The sequence below is a fragment of the Asterias amurensis genome, chromosome 17, assembly GCF_032118995.1.
Source record: "Asterias amurensis chromosome 17, ASM3211899v1".
In the NCBI taxonomy this organism is placed as follows: Eukaryota; Metazoa; Echinodermata; class Asteroidea; order Forcipulatida; family Asteriidae; genus Asterias; species Asterias amurensis.
Genome location: NC_092664.1, coordinates 3,697,797 through 3,713,081, shown reverse-complemented (window position 1 = coordinate 3,713,081; position 15,285 = coordinate 3,697,797). Strand labels below are relative to the sequence as shown.

General features: G+C 37.5%; 1 protein-coding gene across 1 annotated transcript in view; it reads left to right on the top strand.

Moving 5' to 3' along the window:
- LOC139949642 (NPC intracellular cholesterol transporter 1-like) overlaps positions 1–5,126 on the top strand; it is a 28,999-nt gene extending 23,873 nt beyond the window's left edge. Inside the window, exons 19-20 of the mRNA XM_071948093.1 lie at positions 859–1,021; positions 1,359–5,126. Of these exons, the coding sequence (XP_071804194.1) occupies positions 859–1,021; positions 1,359–1,537 (342 nt within the window). The 3' untranslated portion in view covers positions 1,538–5,126. The remainder of the gene's footprint in view (positions 1–858; positions 1,022–1,358) is intronic.
- The last annotated feature ends 10,159 nt before the right edge of the window (positions 5,127–15,285 follow it).

Below are 15,285 nucleotides of genomic sequence, written 5' to 3'. Positions count from 1 at the left end.
TCACTCACATGGGAAGCTCGGTAAGTCAGAATACTCAGAATTAGAAACTCAGTAAATCACTGTCTTAAGAATTACTCATATAGAGAGGGCTAAGGATGCACTCACTCACATGGGAAGCTCGGTAAGTCAGAATACTCAGAATTACTCATATTAGAAACTCGGTAAATCACTGTCTTAAGAATTACTCATATAGAGAGGGCTAAGGATGCACTCACTCACATGGGAAGCTCGGTAAGTCAGAATACTCAGAATTAGAAACTCAGTAAATCACTGTCTTAAGAATTACTCATATAGAGAGGGCTAAGGATGCACTCACTCACATGGGAAGCTCGGTAAGTCAGAATACTCAGAATTAGAAACTTGGTAAGTCGTTGAATTACTTTATATGGGCAGCTCGATAATAGGAAGCGTGATAAGTCATTCTCAGAATTACTTGTACGATAAACTCGGTAAGTCATTATACCCTGAATTACTAGCATAGCAAGCTTGGTAAATCACTATTTTAAGAATTGCTCATAAGAAGCTATATAATAAGTAATTTTACTCAGAATTACTCACATAGGAAGTTGGTTAGTCATTATACGCAGAATTATTCATGTTGGAATCTCTGTAAGTCATTATACTCGGAACTACTCGCATGGGAATTTTGGCATACTCCGAAAAACTCTCACAAAAAAACTTTGTTAGTCATTATACTCAAAACAATTCACATAATATCACACCGGAAGCCATTATACTCGGAATTACTCACATGAGAAACTGGGTTAGTCACTTTGCTTGGAGTTGTCTGAAGCTCGAAACCTATAATGTGGAAAGGGACTCGGCATGAACCTCTTTTTGACCTCTATTGACCTCCAGGTTCTGAGTGGCATCACCTTTACCAAGATCTGTGGCATCTTCGTTCTTGCCTTCTCACAGTCACAGCTGTTTGAGATCTTCTACTTCAGGATGTATCTTGGAATGGTTGTGTTCGGAGCCACCCATGGACTGATCTTCCTGCCAGTACTTCTAAGTTATATAGGTAGGTTCAAAGCCAGTCTTTTTCCTGTCAGTTGGTATAAACTTCTTGTTAAAGACTTGCTAAACACCAACAAATCTTGCATAACACTGGCTGCTTACCAGCCAAAGTTCCATAAGGTTGACATTGATCCAACTGGTGCCCACTCTTGTTTTGCTTTGCAAAGAAATTTGCTAAGCAGTATTTTCTGATTAACAGCTTTATGAAAGTTGCCCCAATGTCTTTTAAAAAATGTTTGCAGTAGGTTGTTTCAAACCAAACCAAGCTCCTCAACACTCCACCCCGACATTCTTAGTGTAAAAACAATCACAAAGCATAACTCAAGTCTTTCTCTGTATAGGACCTGGACTTAACAATGCCAAACTCCTTGAGGAGCAAGAGACAGCACCAATCCCACCTCCCTCTTCAAGCAGTGAGACAGCCAAACCATCCGGTGATGGACAATTTCCAAGTCGACCCTCGTCGGAGCGTTCTCCACTTATACCCAGCCGAGACTCGCAAGGATATTTTTACGCTTAAAAAAGTAAATAGTGAGTTAGTTTGTTTGATATGACTTTATACGTGTCCTGCCACGCCTTGAGCAGCCTTTTTTTATTGGAGATAAATCTGTCTCACAATTAAGGGGAACCTACGTTATGTAAATAAGGAAATTGTCTGGTTTGAAATGTGTAAAGGGAACCCAAGCCAATCTCAAAGTTTGGGAGACTATTGGATTCCATTTTGAGTAAGTTAGAGTGCGCACCATGGTTAAATAAAGGTTGACTATTTTGACTTGAACCCAGGCTGGTCGATCATTGGTTGACTACTGTGGTCGACCATTTGGAACCAGCCTAAGGACCATGGTTTCCTCCGTGGTCCCGAAAGGTTACATGTGTAAAGTGCAGAAGGGAACCAGTGACACTAGAGCTAAAATGCAATGGAAGTGTTAAATACATGAAGCGATGGTTGCCCTAGGCTTCCATTTGAGTCATTCAAGTGAGTGCTTCACTGTGCCTGTACATTGCTGGTCAGTAGTCGACTAAAACTTGCCCTATGTTGTGGTTTAGTTTGTCATGGTTAAAATAAGTAAAAGTAACCTTCAAAGGTAAGGTCACAGATGGGATTTTGTAGTGCTTTTTGTATAAAAATTATAGAAAGATACAATAAAAGTCACAGGAGAAAGTTTGAGCTGAAAACATTGTCTACATGCTAAGAAAATGGCATAACACTTGAATCCATCAAACTACCAACTCTGGCCGTTGCATTTGCAATCGGACACCAATATTTAGAAATGTTTGAGAAATAATTCATGCATGAATGGTTTCTCGGATTCAAATGTTTGGTATGAAAAATTATCCAAACCGTATTGCTTTAAAATCCTTTCTCAAAATAGTTTACTATCAACAGCTGCAGTGCATCTAACCAAATAAGTGTTATTGGTAAATTAGTTTTTGGATTATTTACCAATCTATGACCCAACCTCTAAAAGCTTAAGTTAAAATGCAATGCTTCTTATACACGTATTGAATGGGCATGGTCTGTGATCTAGTGTATATAATACTAAAGTAATCTAGCCTAGAAGCAGACCTCAAAATAATCAAAGGCACTCACTGCGATTGGTGCCGTCTTTGTTTGCCGCCATGGTTCCCATTCTCAAAGCTCCCATACAAATTTACATTTTCGTCATAAAAGTGCCCCTTACCAGTGGAGAAATGCTGCGCCCTTCAAGAATGAAATTCAAGTCCTGGGCATGCATTGTGGGTTTCAATCCCAACCAGGTAGCCTGTGGAGTTTTCATCCACAGGACTTGGAACTCACTGTGCTATCAATTTGACAATACCCTTATTCCTTAGAAGCTCAGGTTTGTGCAAAGAATGAGGTAGGCCAGACAGTGTTCAACCAATAATTAAGGTCAGAGTCAATTGCTTTGCTACAAATTCCCTCCCTGTGCTTGATCAATGCACCTCCGTAGACCCCAAAAACACCCAATAGCATGCAATTTTATCCATTTTAATTGACTGCTGTGCAGTAAAAGATCATCCTGATAAATTTTAAACTGAAAATAAATCTTAGAGATTACAAATCTCATTATGAAGGTGACCTTGTTCTTTTGTGTGAGAAGTAAACCTGCAATTAACTCTGTGATTGCTTTTCCTATTAAGTGCTCATTGTACATTGTATGGGTTGGTGCAGTATGAAAACAGCAGTACATGTTTTGATAGGAACAACCTACCTACACAGCTGATAGCATGCTGTTACATCACGTTACCTCAAACTGAATGTTATAGTCCTATATAATATTATTTTATAATGCATACAGAATAACAAGTTTAAACGAAATGGCACTCCTTATTTTATTTTATTTTAAGACAAACGGTTTGGGTAAATTTTATTTATTTTAATGCCATTGTGCAGTACATCACCTCTAAATTTTAACTGTTTTAATTTCTTTAAGTTTTTATTTAGTAAACAAAGTTTTACTTTAAATGTTTGCCACTATGGTTCTCTCCCTAGATCTAACCTGATTACTACAGCCCTTGAAATGTTCAATTTTCTTTTAATTGAATAGCCTGTAAAGTCAGCTGTGGCTATTATACAAATATTGTCTGTTTCGAGTGCTATAACTCCCAAGGTGATCCCCGGAGCGTTCTATTTTGGAACGATCCGGGAATCACCGAGGGAGTCGTAGTTTTAACCATAGCACAAGTTAAAGCAGTCAATGTTTGTTTTATAACACTCCCAACAAACTCTTTATCATCCTCGTATATGCAACATTCGTACGAGCGTTTCAGATACACAGATGCAAAACTGATTGGGTCCGAGGTAGGTAAAAAGACGTCTGGGTACTGCACGATGCTGTGTGATAGTCGATGCACTATCACAGGGCAAACGATGCACTATCAAATGGCTGCCGTTTAGTGAAAATTAGGCATGTCATGTGACGCGCTGTTAACCAATGAAAAGGCAGAACATTTGTAAGTGGTGTTATAATCCGTAGTATGTACATGTTGGTTTTTTATTTTAAATTTGTTGTAATTTTGACATTACATTTAGTCGAGCCAAACGATTAATCCCATTCTTAAAGCCAGTGGACACTATTGGTTATTGTCAAAGACTAGTCTTCTCACTTGGTGTATCTCAACATATGCATAAAATAACAAACCTGTAGTAAAAATTTGAGCGCGATCGGTTGTCGGAGTTGCGAGATAACTATGAAAGAAAAAAACACCCTTGCCACACAAAGTTGTGTGCTTTCAGATGCTTGATTTCGAGACCTCGAGTTCTAAACTTTGGGTCTCGAAATCAAATTTGTGGAAAATTACTTCTTTCTTCAAAACTACGTCACTTCAGAGGGAGCCGTTTCTCACAATGTTTTATACCATCAACCTCTCCCCATTACTCTTTACCAAGTAAGGTTTTATGCCAATAATTATTTTGAGTAATTACCAATAGTGTCCACTGCCTTTAAAGGGGAGGTATACGTTTGGTAATCACTCTTAAATTTAATGGCAATACAAACTTACTTTGTTAGAAGTACAGCAGCTTTCGATATATAGTATAAAATATTTTGTGAAACGCTTCCCTTTGATGTAATGTGGCGATGGAAAAAGGTGTCAAGATTTAATTCCTCTAAGTTTGATTTTGTCAATAACACTGCTCACGTTGTATATTCCTATCAGGAATTATTCTTTCTGTGTGTAAATTATTCTCTCCAGATTTGTGTGTTTTTTCAAGATTAAAAATGTAACCTTTTGAAATGAAATGTATCTACATTTAAATAAGATTAAAGCAATCGAAAGGTAAAAAAAAAAATACACTTTTCCTTTGAGACTGTATATTATTGTAAGTTAAAAATCATGTGGGGTAACTTGTTGTATATACTTAGACTTAAAATACTGTGTTGGTCTTCATACTGTAAAATACATATCTGAGTAAATGATGAAATATAAGCAATTACGTGGACATTTCTTGTTAATTTCTCACCTGATTGAGAATGTTCTTTTCATGGGGGTAAATTGCTATTATTTAAAAGATGTATGTTTTCCCTCACCAATTGTGAATATTGCTGAGGCTCTTTTTTTTTGTATGATTGCATTTTCAATAAAAGATCAGTAATTTGTCAAATGAATTTTCGTGATCTGTATTTCTTCATGTGCATGTCTTGGTTTTATTGCTTGGAAAAGCTGTAGAAGAAAACACAAGTTGAAGCACTGTGTCTCAACGTATGCAGCTAAAACATGATGGTTGTGATAAAAATGCGCATGTTTGAGCATATAGTTTTGTTGGTCTTATTGCAAGCTTCCTCAACCCTTAGACCCCCATACCCAGCTCTTACACCCCTGCCCCGCCCCAAACCCGACACGACCTCAAATTACTACCAGAACCCTCTACCATCAAAATTGCCCCTACCCCCAATACATTCCCATACCCTCACACCCTAACACCCTGCCCCTACCCTTGGTTATAAAGGGGGTGGGGCTCCCACGCCACGGTCACTGACATTGCCAAAATCTAATACCGTTATAACGTTAACCGAAATACGGGAGCGTGATTGGTTAAACTTTCCTTTGACGTGTATCGGCCACTGCATGCCAACACTACATACAGTAAAGTGTTTACTGAAAGACAGGCACGTGATTGGTTAACCACATTCTCTGACAGGTGTTGATTAACTGTTCATATGCAAATGGGGCAGATTTTACCTCGTTTTACCTCAGTCCGCTATTGCTCATTTTCAATTCGCGAATCTTGAAAAAGAAATCCTTTTATTGCTTTGAAACCTATGAAAATGGTTTACATATATTGCTTGAGAAAAACATTATAAAAAATTGCTATCATTTTGGTGTAAAACTTCTTTTAAAACAACACAGGTGAACAAGTTTTACACTGTTTGTTAACAGACAAGTTGTTTTGGCAAAGGTACGAGGTAAAACTTGTCTGCGAAATGCGTGTGCCAAGTCGCGTGCCACCACACGCCATAATTTACACACGTGGACCATCATTTCGGTGAGTTTTCTTCAAAGAGTTCACCCGTTTTTATCAGATTTTGGACAGCCAAGAACGCGGCTTCATAAACCCACAGTGGAAAATATGATCTTGGGACATGTGCTGGATTCCATGGAGGCATTCCGGAAAAGAATGTGGTAAGTTTGAGCCTGAAAATGTCATTTTTGATTTGCAAAGTTTGTTTTTTGTTTGGTAAAAATTTTATGGGTTAAGTTATTCTGCTCTTTACGTCGGCAGGCGTGTCATACACTCTTTTTTTCAAGTCGACGAAATTGAATTTACCCATAAGAAAATGTTATTAGGTGAACTGCAATTATTACAAAGACCGTGCCAGGAACATCCTTCTATTGCTACCATACAATAATGTATTGGGATGACAAACAAAAATGAAAATAATCCAAAGTTTACTGGACTTCGGCACAACCGAATTCAGTTTGTTTAAGTCCGGAATCTGGGAGCCACTGGTGATTTGCATACACAACCCAAGCACAAACAACACTGCTCGCTATCAAACTATCATAGGTTTGCCCTTCAATTTAAGTTAAATAATGTCAGTTAGTTATTATGTAAACGGTAACTTTCAGTTGTACATAAAGAGTTAAGAAAAAAGAGTTGATGTGCAAAAAAGAGACCCCCCCCCCCAAAAAAAAAAAAAAAAAAAAAAAAAAACACAAAAACCCGAACCCTCCCTTAAAAAAATCCCACCCAAAACAGCAACAATAATCACATTACAAATACAAAACCGGAAAACAGAAAATACACAAGCAAGCAAGGACTTAACATTGGAAGGTTGCAGGAAAGGACGAAAGTAATTATGCCGCACACAGACAGAACACGAACAATAATAACAGCACACATTGCACTGCTCTAAGTAAGTCTAGCGACTACTCCTCGAGTATAGTCCTATTTGTATACAAAATGTATCACACATAACAATAGTTTCAAATAATTGTGGGTTGAATTTCTTTGTTCCACCCACATTACTTATCAGTAATCTGGCTCTATAGTTAGATAGAATGATAAAGCAGTGGTCTTCTTTTGTATTAATAAGCACATTCAATAAAGTGTTACATTTTCAGGAAGTACAAAGACAGTAACTTACACTGAATTTGGGATTATAGCATTGTTGTGTATGTTCACCTTACCCGAGTCCACAGGCATGACATGGTGTTAACGCTATTTATAGATGGGGGGGGGGGGGGGGGGGCATGTATCATGGTTGGTATTGTCCCCAACACTATGGCAATCCTGGCATTTTATCTCTGAGCGGGCAGGGCCATTTTGCAAAGGGCACTTCTTTTGGAAAATCATGAAGTCTAATGGGAAACTTTTGAAGGGGCGCCAAGGCTAAGACCCACTGGGGCAACAGAGCGCATGACCGCAGTGGCCTACGTGTAATTACGTGCATGCTACGGGTGCATCCAAAACAGCGAAGGCCTCATGGTTATTTTGTAAAAAAGAAAAAATTAAGATGGGAATAAAAGGGGGTAGGCATAGAGTAAACACAAAAAATGCTCATTGTTTTATTTGGAGGGTGCTTGACGGGCATTGGGACACTCCGTGTAAAATTGCGCAGAGAATATTAATTTTAGGAGTCAATGGATGAATTAAACATGATCGCCGTTAAATTAATTTGTATTATCGTTTGACAAGTCAATGTGATGACATTAGTTTTATAATGCCATCAAGGTCTGAAGTATTACGTGCATTAGGTTTGAATACTTCAACTATATATATAAAAAACGTATTAAAAGTGACGTGATAGCTTTGTCATCATAAGCACGTACAAATCAAAGTTGAAGTCAGACTGTGTTGGTGATAATTCCTTTGTTCAATCACGCAATACCGGTGGATTTCAGTAGGATTATTTATTCGATTTGAAGAGGATTATTTCATTCTCATCTGAAACAACCTTCATCTCAACTATTATTAGCGTGTCTTCAAAGATAACGACCGTACGTGTGAATTAGACGCACAAAGGCTTGTCAAATTAAAAGACAATGGTTGGCTCAGAACCATGAGCTCTCAGGGGGCAATGACACACAAAAGAAAAACAATATTAGAAGAGCACGGATACCACTGTAGTTGCATGATGAAACAAACTTGATGGAATAATTACAAAATCATTTGACTGACAAAACAAATGTACAAGCCTTAAAAAAAAAAAAAAATCTTCTGGTGTGAAGACATTTTCTAGGGGAAAATTTCCCCCCCGAAAATGGCTTCACACTAGAGCGAGTTATTGCATCATTTTTTAACTGATTTCTAAAAATCACAATTCCCTACATCTGCTGCTGGTAATTTTTTGTTTATTTGTTACAGAACATGGGGGAAAGCAATAAGGTCTATAATTCTTGTCTAATCTGTAATAAAAGCGTTATTTTCAATGTGTGTAAATTTTCTCAGTGCCAACAGCTAGCTACCTTAGATCATAATGATAGGTGACGTTTGTTCTACTCGCTGACTTCTGATATAAAAATATGATTGATGAAATGATAGTGCAAATAAGGCAGTATGGCAATAAATCAGGGATATGCACTGTTCACATTTTGAACCCATAATCAACATTACATTCCGCACAGACTAAACATTTTCTGGTCTCAATTTTATACTGCTCGACAACAGTCTTTGCTAAGCAAAAATGTTGGTTGGGAACAAGTCACAACAATGTATAAACTTGATGTAGTTTTGGCTGGTAACCTGCTTTAAGCATTACTTTTCTGTGTTTAGCAAGTTTTTGTGCTAAAGAAAAAAGTTGTTGCGCTTGTATACGGGCTTTATGAAGTTGGCCCCTGCGTGCATGAGCCCTATACCATAATCATCTTACGCATTCCACACCATACCTACCTGCCTGTCATAAAAGCGCTATAATCAGATAGGAACATAGAAGCATCCATCCTCACTTTTCACTGACCCATATTTTGTTGTTTTTAATCGTCATTGAGGTTTGCTGATAATCAAACTTTGCTCACTTTTTAAGAAATGACCTTCGGTACACTTAATATTTTATAATGTATTTTTATCTTAATGTGTGTTTCCGGTCAAGTGCTCTCACAGCAATAAACTTAAAGTGCACATTCAACTTGAAACCTTTTGTTTAAATATGAATACATTTCGACCTTGCTGTAAATTTCTTCGCATTTTTCCAAGTGTGGATGGCCTAGAGGAATCTCACTTCTTGACTGCATCTCAAGCATTCAGACAAAAACAAAATACTGAACGACCCTCACTCTGATGAATTTAAAGAAATTAATGTTAAATTGACGTTTGCCACTCTTCATCTTTCAAGACGACGTGTAATGGATGTACCAATGAGGCCAAGGCATATGTATCAAGGATATTACTGAACCTTCACCGAAATCAAAGTGGGCAGTCATTGTGGGCAGTCACGGAAAGCAATTTTTTAATGTCCTCACGTTTAGACCATGAGCGTTTCCAAGTGTGGATTTTTTAATGTCCTCACGGTTAGACCATGAGCGTGTGTCCTTCTCTCGGATATCTCCCTCTATGCCTCTTTAGGGTCGAAACATAAACACATTGTTGTTTGCGTATATTTATACAATTAATTCCTTTGGTTGGTTTACATTTATGAATAGATAATTATATTTCTGCACACAGTCTCCTTACAGCGTTGATACATGGTTTGTACATCAGGCTGGTGACACAGTAAAGTAGATGAATTCTGTGGTGAGAACACACAAACATGGGACGCATTTATGCCGGTTTTTTTTTTATAGAGGTAGCCATCCTTGGTATTGTACGATGTAGATGTGGTCAACAAGAACTAATTTTTGATTTTGGGGTTGTAACAACAAGAGGAGGCACTACATCTCATGGACCCTACTCTCCGTGATTGCATTGCCTCTCCTACGTGTTCCTAATCGTAAACATCACCCTGTGACTTATCATTGCTAGCGCGCAGAAAACTTGTCCCCAGTTTGACTCGGTTTGAGCAATAATTTCCAATCATTGAAAGAGTTTTACGCATAAACGCACCTTTCAAATGACGGTACTGTGAGAGAAAAACATGTACGGGTCATCTTCTTGAAGTCGCGAGTAAATTCAATTGTTTTTCTATTTATAAAATGAAAATTTGCTTTGTCAAACAATTCAACTTCACGCTGAAAACTTCTGAGACATAAATTTGCAAAGCTTCAAATCCCATTGTGTGTTGCAGCAAACATTGACAGACTACACAATGCAAAGTTTCAAATTCTGTGTCGAGCTAGCGTTACATTTGTCTTGGCTCAGACAATTTTAAACATAAATAATATGTAATTAATGTCCGAAGATTTAAAATAATAGAACACATCCACAATGAAAAGTTTCAGACGTCAACATATTTTTAATTGATTACTTTAATAACGCTAAAAGCTAAGCTGGAAACAGTTTGTGACCATGTACCTATTATAGTTACATTCTTTGAAACGCATTTCAGGAGTTATGAAAATTCGTCTGGCGAGGCCGCTGGAAATGTTTTTAGCCGTGGAATAATAGCCATCACACACTCTCCCAATGGTAAAGAAATTAACTCACTCTGTTGGGAAATAGAAAAGCCATCGCAGTTTCAATAATGCCTAATGGCAAATATTCAATCGTTGATTTTAAAATGTTATGAGAGGACGATATATTAATTACTTTCAATCTGTGTATATATATATAGCTGCTCTTAATGGTTATCAAAACATTGAAGAGGAAAGATTGAAGAGGAAAGTTTGCATGCAAACGTTTGTTGTGACTGCTTTGGCGATTGCTTCTTGGATAACTCACAATAATTGTAAAATTGCAGATTTACTTAAAGGAACTCGTTGCCTTGGATCGGTCGAGTTGTTCTTTGAAAAGCGTTTTGTAACCGTTAATTATAAAAATAATGCATATGGTTAGAAAGATGTTGTAAAAGTAGAATACAACGATCCACACAAATATGCCTCGAAATTGCGTGGTTTTCTTTTTACCTCGTCCAATAACACGGTCGGCCATTTATGGGAGTCAAAATTTTGGCTCCCATAAATGGCCGACCGTGATAGTTCACGACGTAAAAAGAAAACCGTGCAATTTTGAGTGATACTTGTGTGGATCATTATATTCTACTTTTAAAACATCTTTCCAACCATATGCATTTTATAACAAACGGTTACAAACGCTTTTCGTAGACCAACTCGTCCGATCCACGGCAACGTGTTCCTTTAAGTTAAGAGCTCTGTTAATTGCAACGATTACTGAATATAGCTAAATGACTTTAAAAACGAAGACAACGAAGTTTTCCACTAATGGATGGGAAACTGTACCGTAAAACTATTGTGGCATTGATGAGCTATACCTACCTATGGGTGTGTAACCTGAAGTGAAAACCAAGCGATTTAAAACGGTGGATTTCTTTGGCCGATGTAAGACAAGAATCACCGACTTGGACTCCCAAATGATCCCTTGTCACAATGTTATCGGTAGTAATGCCAACACAAAGTCTATAAAGGGTGTGCTTTGTTATACTGCAACATAGAGAACAATTTTTCCAGAAAGTTAAATTTAGATACTGTTGTTTCTATACTTGTTTCTCCTCTTACACTTTTAAACGTTTCGTATCAAAAGAAAGCTTGGGTGGACTTGAAACTACACATTATTTATATTTTAGAGTAGACATTGGTTACCTGAAAGTGAACCAGTCACGATGGCGTCGTCATATATCAAAACACGAAATTGAGGCTGAAAAAATCATATTATTAAAAAGTCAGAGGCTTGACGAGAAATTTTCGTATATGGTAAGACACAAATCTTGTTGAGGGGAGGGGGTGGGCGGTAATTAAAATTGTATCGAAATAATCCAAGTGCAATTTTCTTTGTGGTGGTGGTGGGGGAGGGTATTCTGAAAAAAAAGGTTTTTTATTCAGATGTGTTTTCGAGTATGTTTTGAAGGTATCTGTTAAGTGCTTTTTAAAGTAACTTCAGATTGAAGGTTCTATGATGCGACAGTGTCAATAGCCCTGCGTCAATGGACGACTCGTACTCAGATGGTAATGGAGAGCATCCCTTGGGGTTACTGCCATCAACTGTTCTCTTTTAATTGCCGCTATAAGCACCTTTTTCACGTTTTAACATTATCTACCCGGCGCCTTAAAAAGTAAATGAAAATCACTTGGAGCAAGGACATGAAGTTGCAGTAATGGGCCTTTGAACATCGACTTTAGCCTCCAGAAGCGAAATAACCATTAATGGATTTGCAAGTATTAATTGAATACAGGGGTCCATCGGAATACTGACAGATGTTATGTCATACGAGAGGTCACTCTGCCGATTCATGTATTACGCATCGTCCTCCGATCGTATCATGAAGACGATGGAACACACTTGGTGAAACGTCGAGTTGTTAACCACAGCGGTGGTTAACAACTCAACGTGCACCGGGCCAAATATTAATATTCATGGCTCTGCTTGCCGTAAGCAAATAATCCGTATTTGCGAAGTATTTTTCACATCATCTATGAAACCAAACTGGAATCGTAGGGGGAACAGTTTAACAGTTTGTATTGGAGACAAAGAAGAGGCGATCTGTCCGTTAGGCGAGACTATAGACCAATCCGACGAAACAAAATTGGTAGCGCCCTCTATTGAAAAATTACCAACTGCGGTGTCTTTTTGTGCACAAATTAGGCATAGACCTTATCGCAAATACCAATGCGCAAGCGCAGACTGTTAGACAAGCTAGACCACAATGCATCTAATTCCAAGCTTTACGCGCGCGCCCCAGTATTTGCGAAAAGGTCTATTGAAGGTACAGTGGCGCGCGGTGCTCAATACCTGTGCGCCCGGTGCGCGCCTGGATTTGTCTATTATGCATGAACTGGGCAAGGTTGATTACCATTGACAATAAATGGTATCATCCAATAAGGACAATGAACATTTCTACTGTTGCTTTTCAACTGACAGAAAGGCAGAGCAGGTACCGGGATAATTGCCTCTGTTGCCTCCGTAAAATATTATTCTTCCCGTGTGATTACCATTCCAGATTAACGGTGACACATCAAAAACTATTACCACCTTTCAAAATTCACAAAGTGTTGTTGTTTAATAAAAAACAATTAAAACATTCATTATGACTAAAACAATCGAACGGTTAAAAAAAAAGGTTTAGCCTACTTTGTACTTTGCCCCCCAACCCCCCTACTATTTGATAGAGTACTATGTTGTCCCAAAAGAATTCATTTCTTATTGCGATTATGAGATGTGCGAACGTGCACAGAGCCTTAAGCAATATCCTTGCAATCTGAATACCTAAACAATAAAATAGTAACTTAGGTGTACACAACGGTTGGTAGGATTGACAAAATTATAAAAACGAAGGCAAAAACTTCTGTCTGCGGATTTAAACAAAAAATCGATTTGCTCCTGTTTTAGACTTTTGTCTTTATATCATCAATTGTCTTGGGAAATATTTCTAAAATAAAGCGAGAGACGAACGTGCATGACGACAAAAACACACTAATCAAATCGTTTTAAACTGTTTTTTTTTTTTCGGAATTCGCTTAAAATAGGTTGTTCACGTGCTTAAAATGGAGGATAATGAAGGACAGACAAATCTGGACTTAATGAAGGACACAAAGAAGGACACGAAGCCGGGCCGCAATTTCTTTTTGCTGCACACTTAGTTGTCATCCTCAAAAAGTTTCCGGTTTTTGTTTATTAAGGATGGCTTTTTCTAAATTGATTTATAGAAACAAAAATCCCAATTAAAAAGCACTACGATGGCAAAACGAGGTTTAATGGATGACCGCTTGATTCTAAAATAAGTTATTACCAAGGTTTGTTGCAGCATCTAATTAGGGTAAAACGTTAGGGAGGCTCAAGGGGGGGGGACCGTTTTTTTATTACTTTTTTACAATTTGTTTTTACACAGGGGTACTTCTGACCAAGTTCACTTTGCATTTTTCTTCAACAAGCCCTTGCTATGTAATTTTGTCTGTTTTTTGATAATACCAGTTTTGAAAAACAGCTTTGAAAACATCACATTGTCACATTAAAGCGTATAGAATGTGTTTTACTCTGGAAATGTTCGGTTCATAACGTCAAGACTTCGCTATATGGCCCTCCTTAAATGCACTGCAAATTAGATCTGTTGATAGTATAAAACATTAGTCTTTACAGCTCACATCACACTCAGAAAAAGAATGGTAAAAAAAAGTTATGTTAAATGTGTTAAGTAAAAAAATACTTAACATAAGTAAAAATTTATGAAAAATTTAAACAAAATGTTTGTGTAAATAAAAAACTACTCAAAAGGTTAGTAAATCTAATAGTTTACATAACTTAGCAACTTTAAACACATATTATGTAAATTTTACTGAACTGGTTGTAAAAGTTTACATAGTGTTTAGTAAACCACGATGTTTTACTCAAGTGTTGTGCAAAATACGCAGCGTGTGACTTGTCTGCTGGGGTCGCGCTCTGCAGTACCACAGTGTAACCACACACACATTCAGATGGATCTCATGAAGGAAAAACTTCTTGAGTGGAACTTCCCTCATTTAGTTGAGACGTTTGAAGGTAAGGACTATAACAGATTTCTGTATTGATGTTATTATCTGTAGTGATAGACTATCATGACTCGTTAGCACAGATAAAGGGACAGTTGAACGTCATATTTTGACTGACAAAACTTTTGAATAGTGACTTGAATATCACAAACACATACTTAGGTCTGATCAATGGTCCCCGTATTGTGCACACAATACACGTACAGCATGCATCGTTGGAGACCATTGTACACATGTACATCGCCACTGTGTTAAAGCACCACCACTGCATACAGCCCCGGTGCATCAGGCCAATGATTGGGCTAACTTTTTGTTCAGAAGTACAATCAAATAACTTTTCAACATTTTGTCTTTACAAGATACTGACAAATTATACAATTGACTTAAAATGCAAATTCTGGGAGAGGGGAATCGCACAAACACATCTACCCTTTGTTTATTTTAACCTTTTAATGGAATTATTCAAGAAATCTCACCCCCCCACACACACACACACAAAAAGGAAGAAAGAAAAAGAACAAAAAGAACAATCAGATAAAGATCAAGAAAAATCAAAGTTTTCAGGTAGTCTACTGTTATGTGGGATTGCATATACAGCACCAAAATTATCTCTCCCCTGGGATCCTATCACCTTATTCCAGAACTGCAAGTATCCATCCTTAAACATTTTGTTAATTTGTTTAATTTTTAGGCCCCTATGTGTTTGTTTATTTATTTTATTGATAATATGATAATTAAACCACTATTGATATC